The sequence below is a fragment of the Amblyomma mixtum genome, chromosome 3 (assembly GCF_055824585.1).
Source record: "Amblyomma mixtum isolate Tamu chromosome 3, ASM5582458v1, whole genome shotgun sequence".
In the NCBI taxonomy this organism is placed as follows: domain Eukaryota; kingdom Metazoa; phylum Arthropoda; class Arachnida; order Ixodida; family Ixodidae; genus Amblyomma; species Amblyomma mixtum.
In genome coordinates, this window is record NC_143014.1 from 261,337,907 (window position 1) to 261,353,205 (window position 15,299).

Below are 15,299 nucleotides of genomic sequence, written 5' to 3' on the forward strand. Positions count from 1 at the left end.
ACTGATGTCACAGCTTTCGGTCAGCTGTTCAGACAGAAACTGAAACAGTGTGAGAGTGTAGCATGTAAATTATTCAGCGGTCGTAGGTGAAAACCACGTGGCAGTCCGTGTATAGTAATGCCTTACACATCAGTAAAAAGAATGAAATGCACACCAAAAATTAGGAGCCTATGCTCCTTTAGAAACTGTTAAATCAGTAACAAATGCATGCCTTAAGTTCTATTTCTAAATGTACCTTGAATCACAACTTCAAAAGGTACAGCATAATGGGTAAAGCTACAAATACTATACAAAATGAGGAGCTTTCAGCAGACTTGGACTGGACGTACAGCAACGGATTAATCAACCTATCTATAGCCATGCTACAGCCTTACGCCAGTTTTTTGTCATTAGGAAAGCAAGTTAGAGCTTACCTGTACGTCTTTTCCAAGCAGCTCATTTGCATGCTGATAGAAGAAAGGCTGGTGAAATAACAGTGGCCATTCATTTTTTACTTCCTGGGTATGGTGTACAGGCTCCAAGGAGTTTATAAAAGCTCGTTGCTGGGCGTATGTTTCTGCCATGTACTTCATGGCCAGAGACATATCAATCTCCCGTGTGGTCTTGCGCCCCTCTCGTCTCAAGAACTGCATTTTGTTGTCAATATTTTCAATTTCTTGGTCATTGGGAGGTTGCCAATTGGGACAGCCATAAGAAAACTTTCCATTTCTTTTAAAAGGCACTCCTTTGGATAGTGATGCCTGCTGCTTCCCACGAAGAACATTTTCAATTCTGCTCTCCAACTGTTGAAAGAGCGAGTCGTAGCCGCGACCTAATACGCTGCCATTCAGGCCCCTGTCCTCAAGGGCTTTAGGAAATGCCTTCACGAGCTCATCCGCCACACTTCTGATGAATTCCCGGTTTGGCCGTGAAGAATTCTGCATCATGTCTCGTGCCACATGTCGGACCAACTCTCGTCTCTCAGAAGGGGAAAGGCGTGGAGGGTCCGCTCCAAGAGCTATTTGAATGTGCGCCGGTAACATATCAATATGCAGTCTGAACTGTCTCTCGCTGCTTTGCTCTGTGTGGTTGTGGCTTGAGGTGCTTGCCTGCACTTGTAATTCACCTATTTAGAGGGATTGAAATAAGTCAGTCAAAATATCAACTTTTTTTTTGCAGTACATTTTAATTAAGAAATAAAGGTAGCATGATTAATTTGTAATGCTGGCACTCATATCAGCCGATGTTTTTAGTTTTAATGCTACTTTTACTCACAGTGGTTTCTTGTCAATAATAAATGGGCATTGACTCCAGTGATGCTTTCAAGAAAGTAGTTTAGTACAAATTTAAAAACAGGTCATTCAGCTCCAATGCCCACCTTGTATGCAAACATATAATTTTAACACTTCTTGAAAATGGCATTACTGATGTTGCTGTGAGCAGTGGCCATTGTAGCTAATCATGAGGACAAAAATTAATCACATTATAAAATACTCAGTTTCAAAGCAATATGCACATACATAACCTATCAACAAAGAACACTTTCATGCTGATAAAGCAGGTACTTAGCCATGTTAAAAAAACATGGGCAGAATGCAACACAATTTACCTGAGATGGGAGCTTCTGCTCGGGGCACAGTTTCGCAAACAACAAGGATCGTTTCACCCAAAGGAAGTTCAGCCACAACATCACTGAAAATTTCTTCATCAAGTTGAGTCCAGTCGCGAAGAAAGACCTGCAACAAGAGAGGATCATTCTTTCAGACGCAGAGGCGAATCAAAATTCGCTGGCACGGAGTGGATGCACACTTCGAAACGAATAAAAAATTGCAGCTGTTTCAATTTTATTCGACTTAGTCAAGGAGCTTCAGCTTGGCATTCTTAAGCAAGAGATATGAAAAGGGCATTAAAGCTAACTGAAAATGCGACACATTGCTCTGGCCACGTGTGGGTACTCACAAGGGCAGCATGGAAATGCCTCATAGGAATGAGCATTTTGAGCAGTTATTCACATCTGCTGGTTTGTTAGCTGCTGCTAATGCAGTGAGCTATAGAAAGGAACATGAGTAATGCTAAGAGACAGGAAGAGAACACATTGCATCAGGCAACAAAAAGTGGGAAGAAATGGGAGTGGGCAGGGCGCATACCGCGAAGAATGCAATATAACTGATGATACTCAAGAGTAAAAAAAATGGATTGAAAGAGACAGCAAGGGGCAGCAGTGAGTCAAGTTGGCAGATAAGAATAGAAAGTGTTGGAGAGTAAGGTGGTCGCGGCTGGCACAGTACAGGGTTCATTGAGGAAGATATGGGAGAGGCTTTGTCCCGAGTGGATGCAGTTGGGCAAATAATTATGATGACACTGTTACTTCTACAGTGAACTGAATTTTTCTGAATATCATGGAAATGTGCTTATGCTCCATATTCCAAGGAATTTCCAAAGGGGATCTCTACCATTGAATAACAAACACAAAAAGCACAAAAGGAAATGAGCAAGTTTGCGGGTAGCCTCAGCCCACTATGCAACATTTTGACAAAAGAACTTGTCTTCATCTTGGTAAGTGCAGTTATTAATAATGTGTCTTCACTACGATAAGGAAGGACTGGTAAGGGCATGGTGTGGAAGGAAAGGCAGCGAAAGTGAACTCGGACATGTTGCCCACATATAAAGGCTGCAGCAGGTGGCAAGAAACACGAAAAATTTCTAAAATCAGGTGGAGTAAAACTAGATATAGAGCACATATTAAAAAAATAAAAAGGTGGGTACAAGATAGAGGAGAAGAGAGCAGGATGGAAAAGCGAGCTTCATGCGAAAGAAGTCAAAAAGCAGAGAAAAAAGGGAGAGTGTAAAGTAAGGGATCGTTGACAGGATAGCAGCAGGCATGTAGGAGATGGTAAATTAGACAAACAAAAACGGAAACAAATATGACAGGCAGAAACAAGTGGGGATAGGAATGGCCTGGAAGGCTTGTGTAGCTTTTTTTCTTGTGACGTTATTCTTGCACTTACTTTGGCTAGGTTCAAAATATTGAGAACTATGTTAACAATACGAAAGCTTATTTCTGCTGGTTGTAACCTCTTTAAATTCGTGAATTAGGAATGCCTTCTTTGCATTTTCTTATCGCTTGCAGATCTGAAGCCTGAATGGAGCCTGCATACTTAAGAGATGACCTCTGCTTCTATAACGAAATACTCAAATGCCATTACGAACATAAACAAAGCTCTGGAAATACCACACTATGCGAACTAGCAAAGACTCTCATTAAGATAGTTGCCAAGGCACCAAGGGTTACACACAAATACAACACGAACCTCAGAGATATCCTAATACATGCTATACATGCAGACAACTTTCTTTGGCAATGCAGCAGAGGCTGGACAGGAAAGGGAAGAAGAGGGGCCTTTGTCCCTGTGCTATAGGGAGGGATCTTCTCAGCTCTAGCAACACAGCCACGCCCCCCCAACCACATTTTTTTTGTTTTGTGATGTATGTCTTGCTTTCTCCCTCCCATCAAATAAGAAGGGCTTATTGTTGTTATGTAGTCAAATCCAAGCAAATCCACTAGATGCTTATACATTAGGGCAAGCTAAGTTTAAATTAAAAAACAGAAGTCACCAAAAAACATAGCCATAGTACAATGCTCTGTTGCTAGTAACAACTCCTACTTGATCAAGCTCCAATCATCAAAAAGCACAGCCATAGTACAATGCGGTGTTGCAAGTAACAACTCCTACTTGATAAAGCTCCAATGCAAGGTTGAAAGATTTACCTTTGCATGTTCCGCCATGCACACACCCTTTTCACGGGCTTGTGCCAAGACTTCTTCAATGGTGTTCGCATTTCCAACTCTTTTTACAGACTGATCAGCATTCCATATCTTTACTAGTGGCATTGCAGCTTTTTATACCTGCACTAGTGAAGAAAAAAAAAGTTCTGTAACAGCTGTAATGTATGTAAGTGTTGTACACTGAAATCAGACATCACAAATTTCGCATGCATACTTAATTCATTTTTATCAACATGCATACAATCTTCCAGCAAAAACTTCACATCCGACAGTTCCCATAAACACTGGCCTTTGATATGTAATGAAGGCATGCAGGTGAACTTGGCATAATATCCTGCAAACTACTTACACCCATGTAATAGGATAGACCACATTGAGAAAACTGAGTGAGGTTTGTGCTCACACACATGTTTATTCTAAAAAGCATCACACAGGAATAACACAAAGCAGCATTACAAATTCAAAGGAGTGGTTCTAAGATTATTTACTGAGTCTTGGCAAAAAGAGTTTGTTATCAACATCTCTTTTTTGCAATCAACTTATGCCAGCTACTTAACAGTGTAACAGCTAGGTAACAGTGTGAGTCCAGATACTTGCCCTGACCTCACCTTTATTAAGGGAGCAAAGCAGGCTGAGTGGGAAAATCTGTTGGAAGACCTTGGCAGTGACCACTACATTCTAAGAACGGCAATCGAAGCAGACAACGTAAAGAAGATCGGAACGGCCCACCTTACCAACTGGGACGCCTTCCGCAAGCACAGCGAACGGCTAAAAGGGGAAATCACTTCCATAGAGGAGTGGAGCCAACAGCTGAAACAAATACAAGAACTCTATACAAAGGAAATAGATAGAACAGAACAAGCACCGGAGGTGGACAGGCGGCTACTCGGGCTATGGGAGGCAAGACGCGGGCTCACCAAACGCTGGAAAAAACAAAAGCTAAACAGAAAACTCAAAAAGAAGATTGCGGAAATCACGATGAAGGCAGAGGAGTATGCGACGCAACTGGCCAGGCAGGGATGGCAGCAGTTCAGCAGCTCATTGAACGGCACGCTCAGCACGGCAAAGACGTGGCGCATACTCAAGGCCCTCATGGACCCAACCAAGACAAAAGCAGAAAGTGGCAAGGCAATTTAGAAATTGGCCTACCAGTACGAAGGATCGGACGAAGAACTGCTAGAAGCAGTCCGCATCAAATGCTACGGCAACGACAACCCCCAGGGCTACAACGGGGAGTATCAAGGAGCAGACAATCCCGCAATGGACAGGCCGATCACCAGGCAGCGATAAGCGCGACAACAAGAAATACAGCCGGCGCCGACAAGATCAAGAACGCCTTGATCCGCAACCTGAGCGACGAGGCGATCGACCAGCTCACGGCGTACCTCAACACGCTGTGGGCAGAGGGAGTGGTGCCGAAGGAGTGGAAGCACGCTGTCGTGGTTATGATACCCAAACCCGGCAAGAAGCTTCAAATTGAGAACCTGAGACCCATTTCCCTCACGTCGTGCCTTGGCAAATTGTACGAGGGAATCGTCACCAGGCGAATTCAACAAAACCTGGAGGACGAAGAACAGTACCCGCACAGCATGTTCGGCTTCCGGGCGAACCTGTCGACGTCCTGCTGCAGATCAAGGAAGAGATCATAGACACGGCACCTAGAACTGGCGAAAACATTATCATGGCCCTGGACATCAAAGGGGCCTTCGACAATGTTAGCCACGAGGCCATTATGGAAGGCCTAAACAACGCCAACTGCGGAAGAAGAACCCACTACTACGTAAGATCCTCCCTGTCAGAACGCACTGCGACAGTGGGATTGGGAGACCTGCGAAGCGACACCTTTACCACCCCACGTAAGGGCACGCCGCAAGGATCCGTAATCTCACCAGTGCTTTTCAACATTGCAATGATCAGACTGGCCAGAAGACTCAGCAAGATCGATGGCATCCAGCACGCGATGTACGCCGATGACATTACGGTCTGGGTGAATCGAGGCTCGCTAGGACAAAAGCAAGAGAGACTGCAAGAAGCAGCAACGTGTGTAGAAGAGTACGTGAGGGAAAGGGGCCTAGCCTGCTCCACGGAAAAGTCGGAACTTCTTAGGGTAGGGTCCAACCCAACCAAGGAGAAACTGACAGTAAAGTTAGAAGGCCAAAATATACCAGAAAGGGATATGATACGCATCCTGGGCATGTGGATCCAAGGAAGCAGGAGATGTACTTACACAATTAGCCTACTCAAGAAGTCAACAGAACAAATAAGCCGCATGATAAAGAGGGTATCACAGAACAGGAGCGGGATGAAAGAAAGCGACACGATCAAGCTCATCAGAAGCCTGATAGTCAGCAGTCATGTACTCGTTGCCATACCACTGCATGACCAAGAAAGACAAAGAACAGACGGAGGCGCTGCTAAGAATGGTATACAAGACGGCACTCCATCTGCCAAGAAACACATCAAATGAAAAGCTGCTACAAATGGGCCTAAACAACACATTCGAAGAACTAACGGAAGCCCAGCTAAGTGCGCAAATAGCCAGGCTCCAGCAGACAGCCACCGGCCGCAAGCTCCTAAAGAGATTAGGGCACAACGTAGAAGGGATCGTAGATAGAACAGCTAGCATTCCAGACGAGGTCCGCCAGACACTGGACATCAGCCCTCTGCCGAGAAACATGGATCCCAAACTCCATGCCGCTAGAAGGCAGGCCAGGGCAGACTATGTGAAGCGCAACCTAGCCACAATGGAAAACACAGTATACACAGACGCGGCCCTCTATCCATGGGACCACAGGACCAGAAAGTTCCGTGTCGCGGCAGCAGTGGTAGACCACATGGGGGAACCAATTAGCAGCGCGACATTAAGATACTGTACGGTAACGGAGGGGGAGGAAGCTGTAGCTGTAGCGGTGGCTGAAGGTTACCGTAGGAACAAGTCTTTGATAATCCTAACAGACTCCAAAGCAGCATGCAGGAACTACATACAGGGCAAAATAAGCAAGGAAGCGCTGAGCATCCTCCTCAAAGCAAAGCTTCCAAATAAGACCTTAAGACACAGGATTTTCTGGATACCGGCACACACCGGGATAGAGGGTAACTCGAGGGTAGACAGCCTAGTTCGCGAGATCACGAGCCGAGCAGGGCAGTCAGAAACCCTGGAGGACCCCATGACGGTGGAACCAACGTATGCAGAAATATTAAACTACCACAGAGGGCGGAGATTCAAATACCCACCACCCCACACATCATTAACACAGCACGAGGCGGTCTGCTGGCGGAGACTGCAAGCAGGGACGTTCCACAATTTATACATACTACATAAGATGTTCCCTACACAATACAGGGACACATGTCCGTGGTGCGGAGCAACCCCCACGCTATATCACATCACATGGGAATGCGAACGTAACAGAGCATTTCACAAGCTAAATGACCCGAGTGCGGAAGAATGGGAGCGCCTGCTGACCAGCAGCGAGCTCACGGCCCAAAGGGCACTGGTGCAGCACGCCTGCGAAGCAGCAAGACTCAGCGGTGCCCTGGAATAGGGGCGCCCACCTTGTGAAGAGGCCGAAGACATGAAGACATCGGCCCACCGCTAAAACCTGATTTTTGGAGCAATATAGTCAAGTCCACTTATAACAATATATCGGATATAACAATGGTCAGTCATGGCACCATCAGCTTTGCTATGTGGTCTATGGTAAAATAAACTGCTTATAGCAATGCTGTCAAGGCACATTATTGGTTATAACAATTAAATCTGGTAATTGAGCGTCAACCGTTATAGAAAAAAAAGGGAATGCTACAACCACACCAGCAAAACCATGCTTACAACACAAAAGCGCGCACATGTGGGGCTGACCAATGGACTAAGCTGGCACAGCAACGCCACGAAAGCAAAAGAGGCAGGCATCATTTCGTCACGAGAGCTGCTGCATTAGCTACGCATGTCGTGTACCCCCAATCAGTCGGTGCAGTGCGCATGCATGCAGCCAGCGCAGTTTTTTTTTCTCTTGTCTGCTGTCACCGCACCCTTAGTTCTGCATGCTTCTTGAATTTCCCATAAGAATCACTTCCGGAAAGCCGGCTTGATTCCTGTGACGTGGAGGTGCGCGAAGTTCCCGGTGGCACAGTGATGGCGGTGCTTTCGTCATCAGTGAACATTGTTCCGGTTTCCTGAAGTTCGAATTAACGAGCTTTTACAGGCATTAAAACAATCAAACCCCTCTGGGTATTTACTGTCAATAAATGCTCTGAAGTTTGTCATCCTTTCTTTTTTTTGGCACAACCCTGTTATAACAATTATTGGTTATAACAATGGTATTTCCATGGCACTTGAATATTGTTATAAGTGGACTTGACTGTAAATGTTTTTCACTCACTCACTCATGAAGCCTGGTTGGTTTTTTTTCAGTAATAGCCTTCCATCACCTTTCAGAGCACAAACCATGAGTGCAAACAAGGCACTGAACAATACATTCTACAACACAAACTCTGTACAGTATAAATTCCAGATTTGAAAACACAAGCTGCATTCAATAACATGAAACAATGTCAACTGAAGCCATTTACAGTTTCTCGGGAAATGAATGGGCCAACCTGATTACAGGGGTGTCATTGAAGCAATATGGCTCATATTGTGTTTTGTCCAGAAGTGCATGGAGAGACAGTATCGCATTTCCTTTAGATTCTTTTTCCAAAACATAAAGGGACAATGACGGTACAAGTGTACCAGGCACACACTCAACCAGGAGCCTTACTTCATGATCATTACTTTTGACAATGGCCACAACAGTACCAAATACAACATCATATTGTGTCCCTGAAATAAGCACATAGTCTCCAACAATATAGCAATAGCCTTGTGCACAAACTTTTCTTAAAAGCACGGAGTTTGGAGAGATTGGAATACCTTGCACCTTACTCAGCACTTCAGACTGCTCAGAATGACTCATCTCAACAAACTGACGTTTTGTCTGAAATAAGCCACGTGCTGAAAGAAAAGCTTGCGACAACTGATGCTTCTCAGACAGTGACTTTGTGACATTCTTGAAGTTCCTAGCATGTCGAATGCAGTTCTTGAAATATTGATGTTTGCTTTCGAAACGCAATGTCCATACATGACAAAGTGGGCCAAATTCTTCAATAAGACTACTGTAGTGAATCATGTAATGATGTTTTGGCCTCAACTTTTGTTCTGGGAAGAGAACGCTTCGAGATGAAATGTAGTCCTCAATCAGAACTCTGAGGTATGCAACCTGGGCAGGTGTTATCTTCGGTGCAAGAAGAAGATCAGTTATTTGCATTAATGTAAGCATGAGGTGCCAAACTGGATCATCTTTGTCAGCCACTTTGGTGCCAATATATAGAGGAAGCAGCTTAAGCAGGGTGCAGTTTTGCATTGCATGGCCAGAAAGCTTAAAACCCTGGCTGAGCACTTTTGCAGGCTTATTGCGCAAGTCAAGGTTGGTGTATTTCATTGTTGATATCCTGTTATTCAGGTAATCATATGTGAACCAACATTTCTTGTTCACAAAATAATGAATATACAATGCCACATCATGCTTAACCACCCCCTCAAAGAGGTCGTGTGCAATGCACGGCGGCAGTCCAGAATTGCACACATGAAAAAACTTGAGGGCATGGAACGGTGACTGTTCAACTATACCACAGTCACTGTTGGTTGAGCCACTTTCTTCAATGCGCTCGACGCATTCATGGTAGTGCTGAGGTGTTCGCTTTTCCCCAGTGGCAAGAGGGTCCTGCTCAAATTCAGAGCGAGTAACAAGGCAGAACAGGCAAAAGTAGGTGCTGGTACTGAAATTCCGTGTAAAGCCACCTATGCCATGGCTGCCAAGGTTGTCTCCCATTATAAAGTCAAGCCGCACATCATGATGGGCTCCATTGATCAACACTCCCGACCTCTCAAGACCAACCATGTCCTCTATGAATGGCTGCAACACCTTTGCCAACCCAAATTCTTTAATATCCTTTTGGCGGCAAAGCAAAACCATCTGCATGGCTTCCACACGAGACCTACAGTACAAAGGCACATTTCCAAGGGTCAGGTACACACCCAGGAGCTTGAAATCTCCCTTCGCAGAACCTAGCGGGTTTGCAATTTCAAATTCGTCCTGGTATAACAAAATTCGTACCAATTTACTTTCACCCTTCTTGAAAGGTTGACATGAAACGTAATCTTCAAAGCATTCTTCAGAAGTACTATGCTCCTCACTGTTTAGCTGAGACATCAAGAATTTTATGAGGCTTTCAACTGGCACATAGTGGTATATAGACTCACTATTCTGTCTGTTGAGGCCTAGAGAGACTTTCACAGGTTCTATGAAGTTAAAGTTTTTTTTATAGAAGTTGTGGAGGCAGTATGATGACTTCAGAGTCGTAGACATCCCACTGTGAAGTGCATCTTTTGCAAAAACTGTTCCAATTTTCACGAGTACATCTCCTGGAACGTCAACCAGGCCCTCCAGTGAAATCTGATTGCTCAAGCTGTGCAATGTGTCAATCTCCTTCACTATGATTTGCACCGTGCTTGCTGGCAAATGATGTTGCGTTTCCAGTTTAAGCAGAAACTGGGCAAGGTTGGTAGTGAAGAGGCTGCTATTTGAGGGGCTGCAAACACTGGCCCCCCTGCTACATTCACTGTTTGTGTCAGTGGCTGATGACAGTTGACTTTGGTCAGCTGTTGGAATGCTGTCTGGCTCCAATTCCAGGTGAACAGCAGAGGGCTCAGTGCTTTCTAAAATGTCTCTGCCCTTTGGGTGGTACCTTGAGACATGTGTTCTGAATGAACCAGCTGTGCTCAAAACACTAATGCACCCAGCAAAGGGACACATAACTGCTTCAGCTGAGTTGCTCAAGTGGCTGGCTACATGAGACAGAAATTGACAGCGGTTAGGCTCTAAAATTCCGCATGATGAGACAGGACACTGGAAAATGGTGCTATCAGATTCAAGGCGTGATCTCTTATGGTGCCTAGAGAGATGGCTCCTAAGGCTTCCGTAATTATTAAACACAACACCACATGAATCGACTGGGCAGGGTGCACCAGCCACTATGCTACTGTGAAACTTAAAATGGTCAAAGTAGCGTGAAAATGACTGAAAACTTTGACTACAAACATTACAAGAGGCCATGCTTGATTAATGACCGGCACTAACCACATCTACACAAAGATTACACATCATGAAGCACTATGGTCACACTCACAAGAACAAGTTCAAGTTCCACTTGGATTGCTGGTGTGTTCCAAAGAGCTGCAACTGCCACAAGAAATGTGCTTGAAGCTTTGTCCAGAAGAACCCGATGAAGCTTGTGGTAGCAACTGGTCATCCAGTCCGTCCCTCAGCCTTTAAAATGAAACCCAGGACCACAGTCGAAGCTGCAATCACCAGGGGCTGTAAACACAAGCTTGGGAATAAAAGAAAATTGGCAGATTATAATCATGCAGTCATTTCCTGTAGCACAATGCACACAGCACGTTAACTTCCACAGCAGAAAATCTATTCCTTGCTTTAAAGTGTGCTTCGCCCAGACACGTGGAAAAAGCAATTGCAGGGGGACAGGCCGAAAGTCACCACAAATTAAATCACCGAAAATAGCCCGTTTTCATTAATCGCAAAATAATATTCGCTGAAAAAAAACGCATTCTGGAATAAACAGCGGAAAAAACGTATGCCGAATTTTCACAAATGAAGCCCAAAAAGTCCAACACCTCGCTACGAAGGATGCTGTAGTGTAGAGCTCCGTGCCTGCACATCACAGAACGCACAGGCATTTTTGCATGCTGTGGGATATCTCGACTATGGACTGGTTCTTGAACAATCGAGAAACACTTTTTAGGGGAAAACAAAAAAAAGGATTGTATTACAGAACTGAGTACATGAAAGGTCTTTACAGGGCGGTCTACAATTCTCTTCTGTCCTGAGCCGACGCTTGTAAGCTGTCTTCCTCCTTTTCCTCTCCCCGTCGGACGTGCCATGTGCGGCCGTGTGGTGCCTATGTGGAATCTCACTTTTGTTCCCTCCATGTAAGGGGATATACTTCGCGTTCGTGCGATTTCTCGACAGGCTGCAATATGCCGTGGCGAGAAGACAGCCAAGCGATGTGATTATATGTTTTTTTCAGCCCTATCTACATCCGATGCAGGATGCGGCTGGGATACCTCTGAGAGAGATTAGTCCTACTCCTGCGGTGGCGATCGACTGTACTGATAACCGCTGCCTGAACTGTCTCGCGTGGTTCGCGAGGACGCGACGACCAGCCGACACGGCAACCGCGGCTTTATTTCTTAAGATCTGCGAAAAGCACGCGCCTCGGAGCGCACGCCAAGGAGCGATGTCCATACAAAGCGGCGGGTAACATGAGACGCGCGCTGGGGCGATGTGAGTGGCTCGCTCTCATGGAGGACCTTCTTATGGGTTCGATGTGCAATTTACTACATGAAAAAATAGCAAGCTGGGCGCTACAGGTCGCGAAACGAACACGTTTATGGCCCTCAATGCGGGAACTGGCGCCATGAAGGCGACGCAGCTCCGCACAACACAACACAATGCCTCAACACATTTTCATAACAAACTGACCCTTACCTTGTCGCGCAGAGCAGAACGCACCAAAATGGAGCAGGCTCACGCCGGGCTGCTCGTTGAGGAGGAAACGTCGTTCCCGGTGAGTGCAAATACTGCGCTGCTTTGATGCAGGAAACGATGAAACGTGCACCTCAAGAAACGCGCTCCACCTTGGTGACACGCCAAGTATGAAACGTGCACATCAAACAACGCACTCCACCATGCTGACACGCCAAGCACACTATAGCCTATAGCCAAGTCAAGTCGCAAAATGATATCGCGCACATGGATAAATGAAAAAAAAAAAGGTAGGAGCGTCTCCTTCGATGTGGGGTGGTCGCAGATGCCACTACGCTCTTTTACTGTTTGCATCAACGTTGCTAGACTGTCGAAGGAGAAAATACGGAACGAATACGGACGAGTCGTACGCTTTTGCCCAACGGCAGATGTCGTAACCTAATGAAGGACGATTTTGCCAAAAAATTACGGAAATTTTTTGCAGTGTAGCTATGCGCCGCTACTGCGCATGCGCAACTGGCGACCGCTGCGGCGTGATGGCTGTTATGCGCCTATGTTCTAGGCGCGCGCAAGCGCGGCAGATGTGGTCGGACACGTCACGTGGGCAACGCTGCGGCGGGCTGAAATTCGCCCCCTATGCCCAGCCGAGTGGACGCGAGACAGCATCGAGCGACAAGCGGCGCGCATGCCCAGAAATCCATTCGTCCGGCCAGCTGCCTCCGAGTAGCGGCTACGCGCTCCGCAGACGACGCGTGCGATCCATTCTGGGTTCGCGGCTTCGCCGCACCCGGCACAGAATAGACACGTTTCGTTTCGACGCCAGCAACGTCAGAGCGCGCCGTAGCCGCCGAAGACGTCGGTGGTCAAGCGGCATCGCAGTATACAGGGTCCCGCTTTGGCCAACGTGACGTGCAGTGCCGAGGGTGCGCGTTACTTCGGAGGAGAGATAAAGCTGACGTCACGCGTCGCCATAGCAACAGAGAGGCTGACGTCACACCATCTGTTAGGCGTGGTGGCGGCTCCTCGAGGAGCACGGGGGTCCACGGACCACGCGACGAGCTGTTAGACCTTGTGTAGTATTGCTTTCGCAATAAAAAAGAAATTGACTTTTGGTTGGTTTATGGGGTTTAACGTCCCAAAGCGACTAAGGCTATGAGAGACGCCGTAGTGGAGGGCTCCGGAAATTTCGACCCCCTGGGGTTCTTTAACGTGCACTGACATCGCACAGTACACGGGCCTCGAATTTCTCCTCCAAAGAAATTCAGCCGCCGCGGCCGGGTCGAACCCGCGTCTTTCGGGACAGCAGCCGAGCACCATAACCACTGAGCCACCGCGGCGGCCCAGAAATTGACTTTTGTAACACATCTTCCTGACCGGTGCTGACAATCAACATTCTTCTAGGCGCTCTTGGATCACAGCTGCCCTTGCGCCGTGAAAAGATTATACCATCGTCATCATCCAGCGTAGCTGGGGCGTCGCAGTTTGAGCACGTTGGCCTATTTGAGGTGGTTCCTAGAGCCTGCTGTTCCTAGAGCCTGCAGCAGCGCTGAGCTTCATAAAGAGAGGCACGCAGCGTTTAAATAGGGAACCTGTGCAAACTGTTACTGTCTCCTCTTTCGCTGTATGAGGCAAAGGCCTGAAATAGCTTGCACATACCATCCGCTCCCATGAAACTGATGGTTGAGCAATTTTACAGTGAGAACCTACGTCGTATATATGTCGAATATCTAACGTTATCGTTTTGTTCTTTTATAGAGTGTGCCGGAGTTCCTGCTGATGGCCTGACGTTTTTCCCGAAGAGGCCCGGGACCGTAAGGGATCCTTGGCGGCTCCCTTTGAGAAATTTTCAGTAGTAAATAATTGAATTATGCGTCAAGTGGTAGTCATGCTTATTTCATGAACATTGACACAAATTAGCACTGGCTTGGCCTTTCATCGCGCTTTTATTACCAGTTTTTGAACAACAAGTAAATTCCTTCTTGCAGGAACATTTACTTCGAAAGCCACTAAACACCGACCTCAAAATAACTCCCGTGTCCCGCGCATACGAAATGTGCAGGAGAATAGGCCGAAGCCCTTAAAGATAACCGCATGGTGGTCTGATCTAAACGTTTTGAGGAGCCGAACCGAGGAATGCCATGTATACAAACTCTTGGGGCGCCTGCACACGCTGGCATTCAAGGCAACGAGTGAGCTTATAGAGAAGCATGACCAGCGCCACGTGTGGCCACATCCGCGCCGATCGCCTTTAACACTTTATGGCACAAAAAAATGTGCTCCCACTGGACCCTAAATTTTCATAGAAATTCCCAAGCAGCGCTGCCGTATTCCCCTTCAAATCCTCTGTGAGGGGTGGGGGCAAGGCTGTGGTCAGCTAGTGCATCTCGATCTTCCAATGTCCTTTTCGAAGGGAAGGGGAATGCTTAACGGAAGTTTTAATAGAAACCGCGTGTGTAGCCTCCATAGCAAATAGTGCTGTTGTTCTCGTCTGTTCGGGAATAATCTGCCCTGCTCTCTTCCTCTTCCAGCTTTCCTCGTTTCATTTTTCGCTGGTGTTAAGTAGTACGAGACCAACAACAATGGCATTAGCAATTTTGATAAGTTCGGTAAGCGAGCATAGTAAAACTACGGCGTCAACCTTCGAAACTGTTGCACCGGCGAAACAGATTCTGGTTAGAAGTAAAGGACATCATATGACATTTACAAACTGCAGATCGCGTGTACAGCGGCGGATATATTGTAGTTGAGGGTGTAACACTGGGAGAATGCTGACATAATGCGGGGCAATGTGACAGCGAGAGGGAAATAAGAAAATAAGTTATTAACCCCACAGCTCTCTGCACACTGGTCATAATATATTTATTTGGAGCGTATTTTGTAGCTCCGAAGCCTAAAGGTGGAGAGATGGCTAAGGAAAATATTAAGCAATT

The 15,299-nt window shown here is 46.4% G+C and overlaps 1 protein-coding gene and 1 long non-coding RNA gene across 2 annotated transcripts; both read right to left on the minus strand.

The window, feature by feature from the left end:
- Nucleotides 1–389: 389 nt before the first annotated feature.
- Nucleotides 390–1,022, minus strand: LOC149354586 (uncharacterized). Its single transcript, XM_089576008.1, has one exon. The coding sequence runs from the start codon at nucleotides 1,020–1,022 to the stop codon at nucleotides 390–392; it is 633 nt and encodes a 210-aa protein (XP_089432134.1).
- A 2,776-nt stretch (nucleotides 1,023–3,798) lies between these two features.
- On the minus strand, nucleotides 3,799–12,461 carry LOC149354587 (uncharacterized). The gene is made up of 3 exons (XR_016289667.1): nucleotides 12,373–12,461; nucleotides 10,994–11,194; nucleotides 3,799–3,891 (listed from the first exon to the last, which is right to left on the minus strand). It is a non-coding gene; the product is annotated as an uncharacterized LOC149354587 (long non-coding RNA).
- Nucleotides 12,462–15,299: the final 2,838 nt, after the last annotated feature.